Source organism: Fusarium poae, assembly GCF_019609905.1.
Source record: "Fusarium poae strain DAOMC 252244 chromosome Unknown contig_1, whole genome shotgun sequence".
NCBI classification, from domain to species: Eukaryota; Fungi; Ascomycota; class Sordariomycetes; order Hypocreales; family Nectriaceae; genus Fusarium; species Fusarium poae.
This window is the reverse complement of record NW_025408659.1, coordinates 82,292-95,714: the sequence shown is the minus strand read 5'-3', so window position 1 is coordinate 95,714 and position 13,423 is coordinate 82,292. Positions and strand designations below refer to the sequence as shown.

At 47.7% G+C, this 13,423-nt stretch overlaps 3 protein-coding genes across 3 annotated transcripts; 1 reads left to right on the top strand and 2 right to left on the bottom strand.

The window, feature by feature from the left end:
• Window positions 1–1,719: 1,719 nt before the first annotated feature.
• Window positions 1,720–2,382, bottom strand: FPOAC1_012867 (uncharacterized protein; the record flags this gene model as incomplete). Its single annotated transcript, XM_044857210.1, has 1 exon — window positions 1,720–2,382. The coding sequence occupies one exon, from the start codon at window positions 2,380–2,382 to the stop codon at window positions 1,720–1,722; it is 663 nt and encodes a 220-aa protein (XP_044701393.1).
• A 3,353-nt stretch (window positions 2,383–5,735) lies between these two features.
• On the bottom strand, window positions 5,736–6,851 carry FPOAC1_012866 (uncharacterized protein; the record flags this gene model as incomplete). The annotated part of the gene is made up of 1 exon (XM_044857209.1): window positions 5,736–6,851. One exon carries the CDS (start codon window positions 6,849–6,851, stop codon window positions 5,736–5,738), a length of 1,116 nt encoding a protein of 371 aa, XP_044701392.1.
• A 4,522-nt stretch (window positions 6,852–11,373) lies between these two features.
• FPOAC1_012865 (uncharacterized protein) lies at window positions 11,374–12,777 on the top strand (the record flags this gene model as incomplete). Its single annotated transcript, XM_044857208.1, has 9 exons — window positions 11,374–11,418; window positions 11,467–11,496; window positions 11,557–11,647; window positions 11,704–11,745; window positions 11,801–11,955; window positions 12,004–12,041; window positions 12,090–12,227; window positions 12,277–12,696; window positions 12,744–12,777. The coding sequence occupies 9 exons, from the start codon at window positions 11,374–11,376 to the stop codon at window positions 12,775–12,777; spliced, it is 993 nt and encodes a 330-aa protein (XP_044701391.1).
• Between the last annotated feature and the right edge of the window lie 646 nt (window positions 12,778–13,423).

The window sequence follows — 13,423 nt, the reverse complement described above, 5'->3', positions numbered from 1 at the left end:
AAACCATGAATTCCAACGTGTGTCATTGTCCCTCGGCAAGGCCCTGCCAATCTCGGCCTTGAAGTCGTTGTAAATGCTGGTAGAGCTCCTTGAATATATGCACAAGTTGTGGAGTTTCCCCAGAACACTAAACTCCCGCCATTCCTCGGTAGCTTGTGCCTTCGTAATAATGCCCCCTTCTTCTCTTTCGGATAGCCTGCACAGCCGCTCATACGCCTCATCAATCCCCTCTCTCTCATCCTCTTGAATCTTCTTTGCTTTACTCCGAAAGAGGAAGGCTTGAACGATGAGGTTCATGATGTGGCCACTGCAGCGTAGTCGCCTGGCAACCGGATCTAAACCATCAATCTCTTTTGCGATATCGTCAAGCATAGTGTCGTTAGCGTCGTGGTTATCCATCGTAAAGTAGCCAACCTTTCCTCTGAGATCGTACTCTTCGACAACCTCCAGGAAAGCCTTGGCTTGCAATTTCCCGTTGTGGCTTCCTTTGAACTCGCGCAGTGACAATAACGCTTGAGCGACTCCTCTCGTCTCCGCATCTACAAAATGGACCACGATTGCCTGGTATGCCGCCTTCTGTTCCGATGAGGTCCACATGTCAATGGTGAAGTGGACCATAGATGAGAGAGAATTATGAAGCTTCTTGACGAGCCCTTGTTTGTGTTGAGCGAAAGTCTTTTGAGAAGCTTCGGCACCGCTCTGCGGCTGCGTAGGAGGACGTCCCGGGCCATATAGTTGCAGGAGAGTATAACAGCATGAAACTCGGGGTACTCGATGAATGTGTGGGCGATATTGCGAACCGCAAGAAGCCTGGCAAGTGCTTCCTCGAATGCAGGAATATTAATAGCGTTTGCCAAATATTTTTCCTCAGTAAGGTCTCGACTGGCTTGACGTTCCTCCTGCCTTCCGAACAAGTCCGTAATGGTGCCATGTTGCTGCTTCTTCAGATCCGACCTTTCCACATGCTCTATCACCCGGATGCCATGAAAGTCCCGCAGGTGCTTGCGGGCTCGACTCAGGTTCGTCGTTATCGAATTAGGCTTTTTCGTGGAGTCGCAGTGCTTGCAGTACCAAATTTCGTGGTATGAGGTATCGCGAGCTTTCTCCCCTCTCTCTTCATAAGGGCCACGCGCCTCGTTCCAAGTGCTTTTGTTCGTACGGCCTTTGGCGCGCTTGCCAGCCCGATCAGAGAGAGAGTGATCCAATGTGTGCTTCGCGGGAATGGGAGAACCAGGAGAAGCTGACCCCAAGAGCTTATCAGAAGGCTCCGATAACAAGGGAGCGGGCGAAGCTGATGACATGTTGTCGGACAATTAATTCCACAGGGATCAGTGATGGCACCAGTCAACTGATAAGAATTAACAAAAGAACAAATGAAATTGAACAGCCATGTGTTCGGGCATAGCTATTTAAGCTCATGTCGTTAGGATTGGAGTCCTTGATGCGACAAGCCGGATGTGAAACCGGAGACACGACTCTAAAGTACGGGCCGCGTTTTATATCCAGTCACACGAACCTAGTGGTGATATGCGACACATATTTACTATTAGCAAGTTTCTAACTGCGTTGAAGGCATTTGGTTTGCGAAATTTTCTTGGTTAAGTACTAAGATATTTGGGAGTCATCGGGCGTATATGAAACATATGAAACCGACTGAAACATATGAAACTGGGGGAGTTACTGTTTCATACGAATCCGGGTCCAAGGACTGTTTCAGTTTCATATGAAACAGTATGAAACAACACGCGTGGCTATCCAGCACTGGTTTGCTGGGGCTTTTTGAGAAGCTCTCGCCTGGGAGGATACAATGATACTAACATCATCACTATCCGAAGTAACAGATCGAGGAAGTTGCGGGAGCTCAAGCGATGAAGCTACCGAGATGAAATCTTCGGCATTTGGCGATGGATTGACATCCTCATCATCTTCAATGAAGGTAAAGGGGTGATCTTCTTGCCATTTGTCAAGGTCAGGGATGCCGTCAAGGAATGATTTGGGTACCGTTGAAATCATCAGCTTCTTCTCTTCATCATCAACTTCATTCCACTTCTTTGCAATCCGTTGTTGATTCTCAATTTCCCAATCATTTATAAATGACTTCTTGATCTCTTCCCACTTGGCTGTATCACGAGCTTCCTTTTCTGCCTTTGCTTTGGCCGCGGCCCTGCCTCGCAACTTCGGGCCGCTTGCATCAACAGGGGGCTGTGCCTTCTGCCGTAGCTCCTTCAACCAGGATTCTTGCTCTTTTGCCTGCTTTTTGTTAGTAACAAGCAATTCTTCATGTTGACGCTGTGACACCTGCTTGCGCAGGCTCTTTATTGTATAGGCACCTCCATCTTCGTTGCGGATTCGCCGCCGTGAGCCGGCCCGGCGTGCCTCCATCGCGAGCCGCTCGCGTTGCAGTTTAACGATCTCAAGCTGTGCCGACTTTGCGATGATTGCATAGTCAAGAGATGCCTCTACATTCCTCAGTATTTCTCTCGTTGGGCTGCTTAGTATCTGAAGCTTTTCACGTATATCATTGAGCTGTTTTTTCGACTTTCTTGGTGTAATAGGATGTAGAAGCTTGGGGAAGAGAGGCTCGGTTTTCTGCTTGGCTGCAAGTCGTAGTGGTTGAAGGGGGATTTCTCTGTTAACGGGCCAAAGTCCCGACTTTTCCCAGCCAACGTATATATAACAGGCTCTAAAAGCAGCATTGTATAGTGTATTCCACATATTGAGAAAGTGAAATCTTGTGATTTGAAGACCGCCGCCGGCAACGAAGTCATTGAGGCTATCTCGTTGTGCCCTTTTGAGGTGTAGATAAACCCCCACATCAAGGGGCTGAAGAATGTGACTAGTATGACTCGGAAGAAGGAAAGGCACGATATCGAACATGATATAATACCAAATGAACTGAATATCCTTATGAGCAGAAAATCCATCCATTACTAGTAGATGAGTGACAGGGGAATTTTTCCGGGATTTTTTGGATGCCAAATATGCGTACTTTTGGCTCCAAGTCGCGAGGCTGATTTCAGGGGGGTACCCGAACCATTCCTTTATCGTGAAGCCGTCAAAATCGCTGCTTTTTGCGAAGGAATGCCGATTGAAGTGTTGAAGCCACTGAACGCCGCGTTGGGCGTTATTGAAGCCGGTTTCTGTATATGTAAGGACGACTTCTTCGTCAATTTCTGCTCGAGTATATTCTTCTAGCAATGACTTCAAAGAAAATATCAGAAATGAAGGAATTGATTGACCAGCGGCGTTAATACTGTCAATTGAAGTCAATGACTCCTTGTTGCCCGGCTGAAAAGCTATAGCCCGTGTGTTATGCTTCTTGCGGATCGAGAATAGCCTCACATTGCCGGAAACCCAGCCAATTTGCAAGGGAGACTCGTCGAAATTCCAGTTATTCCTTTGAATAATATTGTAGCTCTTGAGAATAGCTTCATATTTATCAAACCATCCATCTAGTCGTTTAATGTCTGTTTCTGCGCTGGCCCGTTGAATTTCCTTGGTCTTGGGGATGTTACATTGTAACTCAGGGTGCCGCTTTTTGAAGCCCCGTACCCAAGCTTGTGATAGCTTCGTTTTTGGGCCTTTGATGCGTATGGAACGTATATAACTTGCATAGTTACGAATGGCAGATTCAGTAACTGCAAAAGCGCTGTTCTCAACATTGCTGAGATACTCGATGAGAGCTCTTTCTTCTGGTATAGTCAATGCCATTGGGCGACCTCCCATAGTCATAGACTTCTTCATCATTGGAAGAGGCTTTCCATCCTTCAAAAGATAGATATATTTCTTCGTGAGAGACAATGGAGCCTTGTGTTGAGCTGCAACATCGCTTTGTGATAGCTTTTTTGGTGGTGCGGGGCGCTGACGCGTTGTACGTGATATCGACTCCCCGGATAGCCAAGCGCGGGCTGCAGCCGCCGCATTAACCCGGGATTCTTTTGAAATTGGTTTCATAGCGAATTTAGATTGAAATGAAGCTATTTGTGAAAATCTGGATTTATTTGATGTCAAATTGAAGGTTCTGTTGATCACGGCGGCATAGTTATGTGGTTACGGTTTGTACGCAGTTACGGGTTATCTCACCCACCCTCCTCTGGAGGGTGGGTCGGCGTTGATTACTCAGACCCACGGGTAGGTGCCCATGTATTGGCCGCCCCACGGGTACCCGTGTTCCTATGGGGCCCCTAAATCTATGACTTTCTGACTAATAACAGTCTAAACCCTGAAGGGAAGGGGGATCCTCAGGTTTTTCCAACACGTTGTGGGGGTGGTGCGTTGTTGGGTGGGTTGACTTATATTGAGGTTGGTAAGAACAAACCCTGTTCAAACCGCGGCTAGACTCCCTGTTTAGCTTTGGAGTCATGGCGACATCATCACGATGGCAAACATTGGAGATTGATGTCAAGCTCGTAGATCGTTCTCAGCACCCTTGGCATGAGGTGGCGTGATTGGGAAAGTGAAAAAAGCCACTTGTCGGACTCAAGGGGCATAGGAGATTCCTCTGGCAGGGGTAGAAGATCGGTCGATCAGATGAGCTCCGTTCGAAGGTGGTAAAAGTACAGATTATGCTGCAAACGATTGTTATTGTGAATCGAAAGAGATAGCGCAGGAAATGATTCCTTGTCTTTTCCTCTCCTGGTGGGTAAGTCTTGTACATCTTCCTGTGCCCGATCTTCCACTGACTGAGTGGCTACGTTAACACTTGACACGGCCCCTTGGGCATCCATACAAAGGACGATGCTGAAAGCAAAATGATGGTGTGGGGTAAATGCTATGGGGAAATTGTGAACATCAAAAACCTTGGCGACATCTCCCTTACAACAAACTTGTTGGCCATCTCTGGAACTGGAAGTCAGCCTGAAGCGCTTCAAGTGGATGGGGACAAGGGCCATCTTATTAGGTCACTCACTTGGCGATGTTCAAGACATGTAAGAAAATGGTTGTCGGTCAACAAGCCATGACAGCTTCAGGACTCGAGAGTAAGAATAGAAACTCTTCTGCTGCCTCTTCCAACCGAGTCTGGGCAGGCAACGCTACTGGGCAATAAAGTTTGTGCCACAGTCTGACATGGCCATCTCGATGGGGTATCCACTGCGTCAATCCCCGTTCCCACCGCGGCGATTATTCTGTCATGTAAGAGCTTTTTCTCGCGTTGGAATGCTTCTAGACTGCTGGAAGGTTTGATGGCATAATGGGACTGGGTTGGGGTAATGGATGACGCAAATGACGGGTGGCTGTGACAGTAAAAAAGGATGCGGCGGGGATCAGAAAGTAAGACGCAAAGAGATTATGAAGACGATACCGACGATGTGAGCGACGACGACAACGTGGTCTCGCGGGTCAAGAGCAGGGGTTGACGGGCTCCGACAGAGTTGCCCGGAACTGAGCACCAAGTGTTTTAACAATCGCGTATAACTCAGCTCACCACCATGTTAATCTTGACGAAATGCAACAAAGCCAGCCTTAGGGAGAACCCGATGGCAACCTCTTTAAGATGTGTCACGAGCGTGGTGTAGATAGACCGATGAGCGCGGCGGCCGGATGGGATGTGGCAGGGACCAAGATATGCCGTGAGTAGACAGGTGTATCGCGTTTTAGTTTCGTGGTCAAGTTCATGCGACGCCGTGTCCTATCGCCCACCTAGCCATTCTGCACCCGAATCTTAGCCAAGACTGTCATATATCGGTCAGTAAGTGTCACATAGGTCTGTGTCAATAACATACCGTGATGCAATCCTAGCCACGCGATATCCTCTGAATTAACTCCTCAAGCACATCCTCCTTTAGCCTCTCTTTGAACTCCTCGTCGTCTTTCTCATGCGCAAAGTCAATCATTCCTTCTAGAGTACGCATATCGTCTCTGATTTCTGTTAATTCAACAGCGCCTGCGTCATTGGCATCATGATGTGCCTGTTGTAGACCGGCGACCTCGGCCTCTAAATCCAGAAGCCGCTTCCCGTCGGGCGCATCTCGTGCCTGTTGAAGATCTGCGACCTGAGCCTCTAAATCGAAGATCCGCTTCTCATTGCTCGCAATCTTGTCTTGTAGCTCGACGATCTTAGTCTGTTGCTGTTGGACAAGTGCATCTTGCGATGCGCGATGTTGCATTATGGTCTCGAGTTCCCGCAGTTTGTCCCAGATTGGACCGCTTTTTTCGACTGGTTCTTGGCATCGTTTGCGCTTGTTGGTAGGTGGATCAAAGGTTGCGGATTCGTTGTATAAAGGTATGCTCGATTGGACGGCGGCTTTGTTATACGAAGGGGGCGGGGGTTTGGGGAGAGCTGTGACCTTGGCGCCACTGCCGGTGAATAATCGCGAAACATCAAACTCTGGGCCAGTAAAGGGTTTTAAGTGCTTTTGCGAGACTGCTGTGCTGATAGAGTCTAGCTGTTCCAGAGATAAAGTGTCCTCTGGGACATAGATACGCAGAGACGTCGTATATAGGAGCTCGGAAAGTGAGTCGAGTATCTTCCCTGAACGCGGTCGGGCTGGCACGACTGGCTCATTGATGAATGTTGGAATCAGGATCGAGATTGGCTTGGCAAGCTCGAGGTCAAGACATGTCGCGGAGGGAAACACGAGGTCGCTGGCGTCGGGAGCATTGTCTTTTATGGAGTGCTTGAGGCTGGTCATGGATTCGGGGGTGATGCGAACGTAAACAGCTGAACCAGTTGGATGCTCCTTGTATCGGATGGGAATCATGATCTCGAAAAATGCGCATGATTTATCCAGACGCAACGAGAATTGGATCGAGGAAGTGGGCGGATCAGACTCGGCCAGCCACTGTCTTGTGTCGTTCTGCTGCCATTCTATCACAGCCTTGATCTCGCCAATATCGACCAAATACACCATAATGAATAAAAAGCTACCGATTAAATTAGCATAACAAGACAAGATGTATACTTACTTTATCACTACAACAGCGCCAGCGCCGCAAAGCCTTTGTATCGCAGGCCGAGAAGAAAAACTGGTTCCGCCAACAGGCGACCTTTGACCTCCAGATAGACTGCAAGATCGCGCTCGGGGACCAGATGAACTGCGAACCCGAGCAGGCCCCTTCCGCTCCCCGGTTATTCCACGAAAGGAGAAACTCGTTCGCGTGGGTATAATTCGGAATTTTATACAGAGCAGCGGCGGTGTACGAGCTTTCTTTTTCGGTGCGAGAGGGCATTTGTGGTGTTTTGGGCGTATGATGATGTGAGGAGGAAGTTGTGGAGAGGAGAAAGATGGCGAGAGATTGAGATTAGACGAGAAAGGAAAGTGGAGCTCTGAGTGAATGAGAGGGCGCTCGTAGAATTTATTTACAAATTAGGGAAAGATATTTATGATAACTATCTATTATAATATATCTATTATAATATATCTATATATATATCTTACTTTAATCGCTAACAATATCTTTAATATTCAATTAGTTATAAGGTATTTCAACCTGTTGAACCCGATTGCTGGTCATTGATCTGTATTGTCTTGTGTCTTCTGTAGAAGCTATCTGGCCTGACGATTTCCCCTCTTTTAGGCTTACGTACTACGCTAGACCTAATTCGGTCTTTGCTTAGTCATATATATGGCGATCAATAGGGGGACGGGTCCGTACACTCACGGGTCCCCCATTAGTCAGCATAACCCTAACACTGGCGACTGATACGTGGGCGCCCGGGCGCTCAAATATCCTTGGGCGCCTGGGCGCGCCCACTGACTAATCACCACACAATACCTTCTCCCATTGGTGCTTATGAGTCGCGCTCTGCAGCAGCAATAATCAGTCATCAAACTGGATGTTAGAAATGGCCCAAACGTTCGTGGAGGATGCCCTCCCCCCGGAAGGTATATTCAGTTCACGTGAAGCTCTTCTTGCAGCTATAAATTCCTGGGCGAAACCTCGTGGTTATGCTTTTACCATGCTTGGATTATAAACAGATGTCTAAGCGTTGTGCGACTCAAACGGGATCTCGAGACTGGACAAAAGAAGAGATGATGGCATATCTAGATTGGTGCACTGCAGAAGACAAACGCGTTGAAGCCCAGGTTGCAAAAGAGATGGGTGACGACCCACTAGCAACCAAGAGGAGAGGCATGAAAGATATCTGGGAAAGCGCCGAGAGGGATAGCCTAGAACAGCAAGCCTTGCACTCTGTAGGGGGCAAGACTGAACAATGTATAATAGTAGAGATGTGAATCTTTTTTTCTTTTTTTCTTTTCGTTATTATTAGCATGACACAAAGGACTTGCACGGTGCAGAGCGCGACTCATAAGCACCAATGGGAGAAGGTATTGTGTGGTGATTAGTCAGTGGGCGCGCCCAGGCGCCCAAGGATATTTGAGCGCCCGGGCGCCCACGTATCAGTCGCCAACAATGCAGGCTTTAAAGCTCGGATCATGTGCATACGACATGCGGCATTTAAGTTCCCATGGACAGAAAACAAATAAACGTTTCACAATACCCGTGGATTCGACCTAACGGAGACCCCACTCATAGAGTGGGCGGCAAAATTCTGGGACAAGGGCAAAATTCTGGGACAGCCGGATACCCCGCCCTGTCGGAACTTCATTAGAATCACCCGCCAAGTCCAATGAATTCCAATACACACATACGTATAATTCAGTCGACTCTCATTTATGAAGCTGCCTTTTTGATCTAGCCGATAAAATGCCGTATCCGTATCGCGTCAACGATGCTGTACGAGCCGCCCGGGAGGTCCTTGTATCACAAAACCGCCCCAAGCGTAACGGAAGAAAGCCTATCACTATAAGGGATGCCGCCGTCAAGCATCACACCTCCAAGAGCGCTGTAGGGAGGCATCTTCGATCGCTGAAGCTCGCTGGAAAGCCGGCTTTTAGTGATACAAGCGTTGGAAGGCCAAGGAATCTCGATGAAAGTGAGGAGCGCGCGGTCGTTGCATACGTTATGTGGCTCGAGAGATGTGGATTTCCTGCAAATCAGTCAGTTATTGAAGCAGCCGCAAACGAGTTGAGGGCATCACGAACTCCTCCATTGCACCCAGTTGGAGAAGGATGGTATAAACGCTTTCTTGAGGATAATCCGCAGCTACAGAAGAAGAAGTTAGTACGGGCATTTGATCGTGAGAGAGCAGAATTCGAAGCACGCGAAGTTCAGGAGGTTGAGGATTTCTATACTAACCTTGCTGATGTTGTGCAGAGAAGAGATATCGGGCCATCTCAGATCCTGAACGCCGATGAATGCGGCATACGAATAGGCGTTGTGCGTGAGCGGCTTGAGGTGGTCATCGTGAGGAAAAAACGCAACACAAAACACGAGATTGTTGCTTTTTCGAACCGCGAGTCGGCTACGATGATCGGGGCTGTAAATGCTGAAGGATGTGAGTATTCTCTTGATTCTGTAGTTTATTCTAATAGTACTTAATAGATACTATCCCTCCGTTTATGATCTTCAAATCGTGGCCAACAGAAGGGTGGGATGTTAATGATTTGGATAAGAATATTCGCTTTGCACGCTCTGAGACCGGCTTTTCTAATGCAGAAATCTCAATGGATTGGATTCGTCATTTCAACCTGCATTCCTTCTCAGCAACAGCAAAGGCAAGAGCTCTTGGTATAAACTTTACTGATTGGTACGGCTGTGATGAGTTTATGAGAGATATCGATAATCCTGATTTCATTTGGGAAAGGCCTTACTTTGAGCGGCCTGAGAAGGAAAAGATTTGGCGACTTCTTGTTATCGATGGCTTTACAGGCAAGACTTCCTTGGAATTTATGAAATATTGCCTGCGCTTTGATATCGAGATCTTCGTGCTTCCGCCTCACTCAACGCATCTCACACAGCCGCTTGATGTAGGAGTCTTTCAGCTTCTCAAGCTTGCACATCAGAAGGCACTTCGCAAGCACATCCGCGAGGGATTTCTGAACTTCAAGCGCTCGGATCTTGTTGCTCGCTTGCAGAAGATCATCGATGAAAGCTTCACAAAGCACAATATCATTAACGGGTTTGAGAGAAGTGGAATATTTCCTCCTGACGGCACAGAAGTCATACAAAAGCTAAAGGAAAAGCAGAAGTCTATCCTCTCTCAAGCCTCCCCTGCAATCCAATCCCTACTTCCCCAAGAATCACGATTCCGAGATGCTCGGGAGATTTCTCGTCACATCAGGCACAACTATCGTGAACGATTCAGCTCGCCTACTCGCGAGGCATACAGCACTATTGACGACGTTCTCAACGAAGCAATAGTACTAAATTCCTTTGCCGAAAGTCATATCAAGAACCGCCTTGACCGCATTTCCGCTGCAAATAGTCGAAAGATGCGTAGAAGAAGAGTTCATCCCACCGGCCTCTACGTGAACAGCACAACGGTGCAGCAGATAGAAGAGCAAGTTGCCACTACAACGCAAAAAGAGCAAGCAGAAGAGCTTCGCCGGCAACATCGCACTTGGAGGCAACTGCAGAAAGAAGAGGATGATCGCCTGAAAATCGAGTGGAAGAAGCAACACAAATACGATATCAATAACAACGGGAAGCCGATTCATATTAGCTTCAAGCGGTGGAAGGAGTGGAAGAACAAGGATATACAGGATGATGTTATTACTATTGCTCCGGCATCACGAGAAGCTTCGCCTGCAACGCCTGGGAACGGATTTTACTATGATACGAGCGGTTCCTCTGCTCAGCAGCGTTTCTACGAGCGCCTTCGTGGTGCAACAGCTGCTGGTGTTTATCGCAGCCCGTTGCAAGATATGCCTGCACTTCCTTCGAGCGATGGAGTTGAATTTAAACTCAGCAACACACAAGAAGATGGGTTACTTGAAAACCTCGTCACAGGAGAATCAGATGACTCCGATTTCAATGAGGAAGTCATCGAGGTAGTTGATCTTACGCAAGAAGAGCCCAACCTTCCTCCTCTCCCTCCTCCGCCTGTTGAATTTGAAAGGAATTTCTCCTCCACATATCACAGAATCATGGATACGCTTCGCCCGCGAAATACACAGTAAATTATATCGTCGGCACTTTCCCTGTTGGGAGGGAGGCCGGGCAGGTAAGTCACAAGACCTTATGCCGAAGGAAGCAAGTCTGACGGTTCCTCAGTAATCACATCAACTTTCGGCCGCAACACAGCGAGAAATATACATCGCATAATAAAATGCTCTTGGATATAGCTTTAAATCAATCCAATACTATCATTTTAGCAATCTCTATTTAATTCGGACCAAAAGTGACGAAGACTGAATGAAAATACCAATCTTTTGCACCTATTTACACCTATTTGGCTGTCCCAGAATTTTGCCCTTGTCCCAGAATTTTGCCGCCCACTCTATGAGTGGGGTCTCCGTTAGGTCGAATCCACGGGTAGTTAGTTTCTGGGACTTCTTATAATTTGAGAGCAAAGATCTGCAATCAACAATGACCACCATTGAGGCGCACCCCGTCGTAGACGTTGACGATAACGTTAGTTCCCGCTGGAACCAACCCACAGAAGCTAGCTAACAGCACCAGCACTCTGACGCAGACTCGTCACTTGGTGCGGTATGAGATCAGCCCTTGGCCATCATCTTACAGACCTTTGTTGCTGATCTTATGTCGTAGGATAATACATCCTCAACACACAGCTTGAGAAGCTCAATTCTTGATTTCCGTCAAGAAAATGGAAGAACATATCATGCTTTTCGCGACGGCAGTATGTATCTCCTCTGCTACATATACAAGGCATATCACTGACGTGTCCAATCGCAGAATACAACCTCCCCAACGATGACGAGGAGAACGAAAGATTAGGTTTGTACTCTCAGTTGCTGCCGACGTGGCATAATAGTAACAATCAACAATACAGATCTGCAACATAACTTGTTCTTGCTTACTCTTGATAACAAGCTCGGTCTGAGCCCTCCTAACCTTCCCGGTTCCAAGGTTAAGCGTGTCCTCGACGTTGGCACTGGAACCGGTATCTGGGCGATTGACTTTGGCGACGAGCATCCCGAGGCAACAGTGAGCTACGCCATTAAAGCTTATGCAGAACAGCCGCTAACAAGACAGGTCATTGGTGTTGACCTCTCACCGAGCCAGCCAAGCTTGTATGAGTAAAACCTCCAAGCACCGTGAATTTGGCTGATGGTTCATAGTGTACCACCGAACGTTCGCTTCGAGATCGATGATATCGACGAGGAATGGACATACAGCGAACCTTTTGACTTTATTCACAGCAGATTCATGAACTTCAGCATTCAGAACTGGAAGTCGTATTTCACCAAGATCTACCAGTAAAACGAGTCTCGCCATTCAAAAAATGAACTATACTGACGTAAACAGGAACCTAGCTCCAGGCGGCTACGTTGAACTGCAGGATGTCGATGTCATCATGGGCAGCGACGATGGCACCCTCAAGGAAGACCATACCATGTACAAATGGTGCCGACTTCTCGACGAAGCAGCCGGAAAGTTCAATCGCTTGTTCGAACGTACGACTAACTTCAAGGATATGCTAAAAGAGGTGGGATTTGTTGATGTTGTTGAGACGCGCTATAAGTGGCCTACCAACCATTGGCCCAAGGATAAGAAGTACAAGGAGCTTGGTCAGTGGAATAACGTCAATGCAGCCTCGGCTCTGGGGGCGCTGACCATGGCGCCTTTTACAAGAGGACTGGGTTGGAGTCGTGAGGAGGTCGAGGTGTTTTTGGTGAAGCTGAGACAGGACTGGAATAACCCCAAGATCCATGCTTATTGGCCCATGTGAGTGTTTTGCTTTCCTGTGAGAGATTATGGCTAACCGTTCATAGTTGCGTTACTTATGCTAAGAAGCCCGAAGCGTAGTCTCGGTTACAAGATTCATATCTTCAGCGGACTTTAGACTGAATAACGTACATGATAAGCGGGTGCAACAGACAAGCGAGTGCAACAAAAAATCCCGCAATTTACATCTTCTCAACTTAATCAATTAATTTTCAACCACCAAATATGTCAGACCCAAATATTGAGGCTAGGATTCTTCTTGCACTTCGTACCCTTCAAAATGACCCAAAATTAAGTCTCCGACGCGCCGCAGGCATCTACCAGGTCCGTTATTGGACTTTATATCGCCGACAGAAGGGTATCCTTTCTACGCGTGATTCTATCCCAAAATCACGCAAACTATCTGATCTAGAAGAACAGATCATAGTTCAGTTCATTCTCGATCTGGATTCGCGAGGGTTTCCCCCGCGACTGCGTTGTGTTGAGGAGATGGCTAACCGATTGCTCGCCGACCGCGAGACGCCGCCTGTCGGCAAGCGCTGGGCCTCTAACTTCGTCAAGCGACACAAAGACCTCAAGACGCATTTTCCCCGTAAATATGACTACCAGAGAGCCAAATGTGAAGATCCGACCATTATTCGCAACTGGTTTAGGCTCGTAGCAAATGTAATTGCGAAGTATGGCATCCGACCTGATGAAATCTACAACTTTGACGAGACTGGCTTTA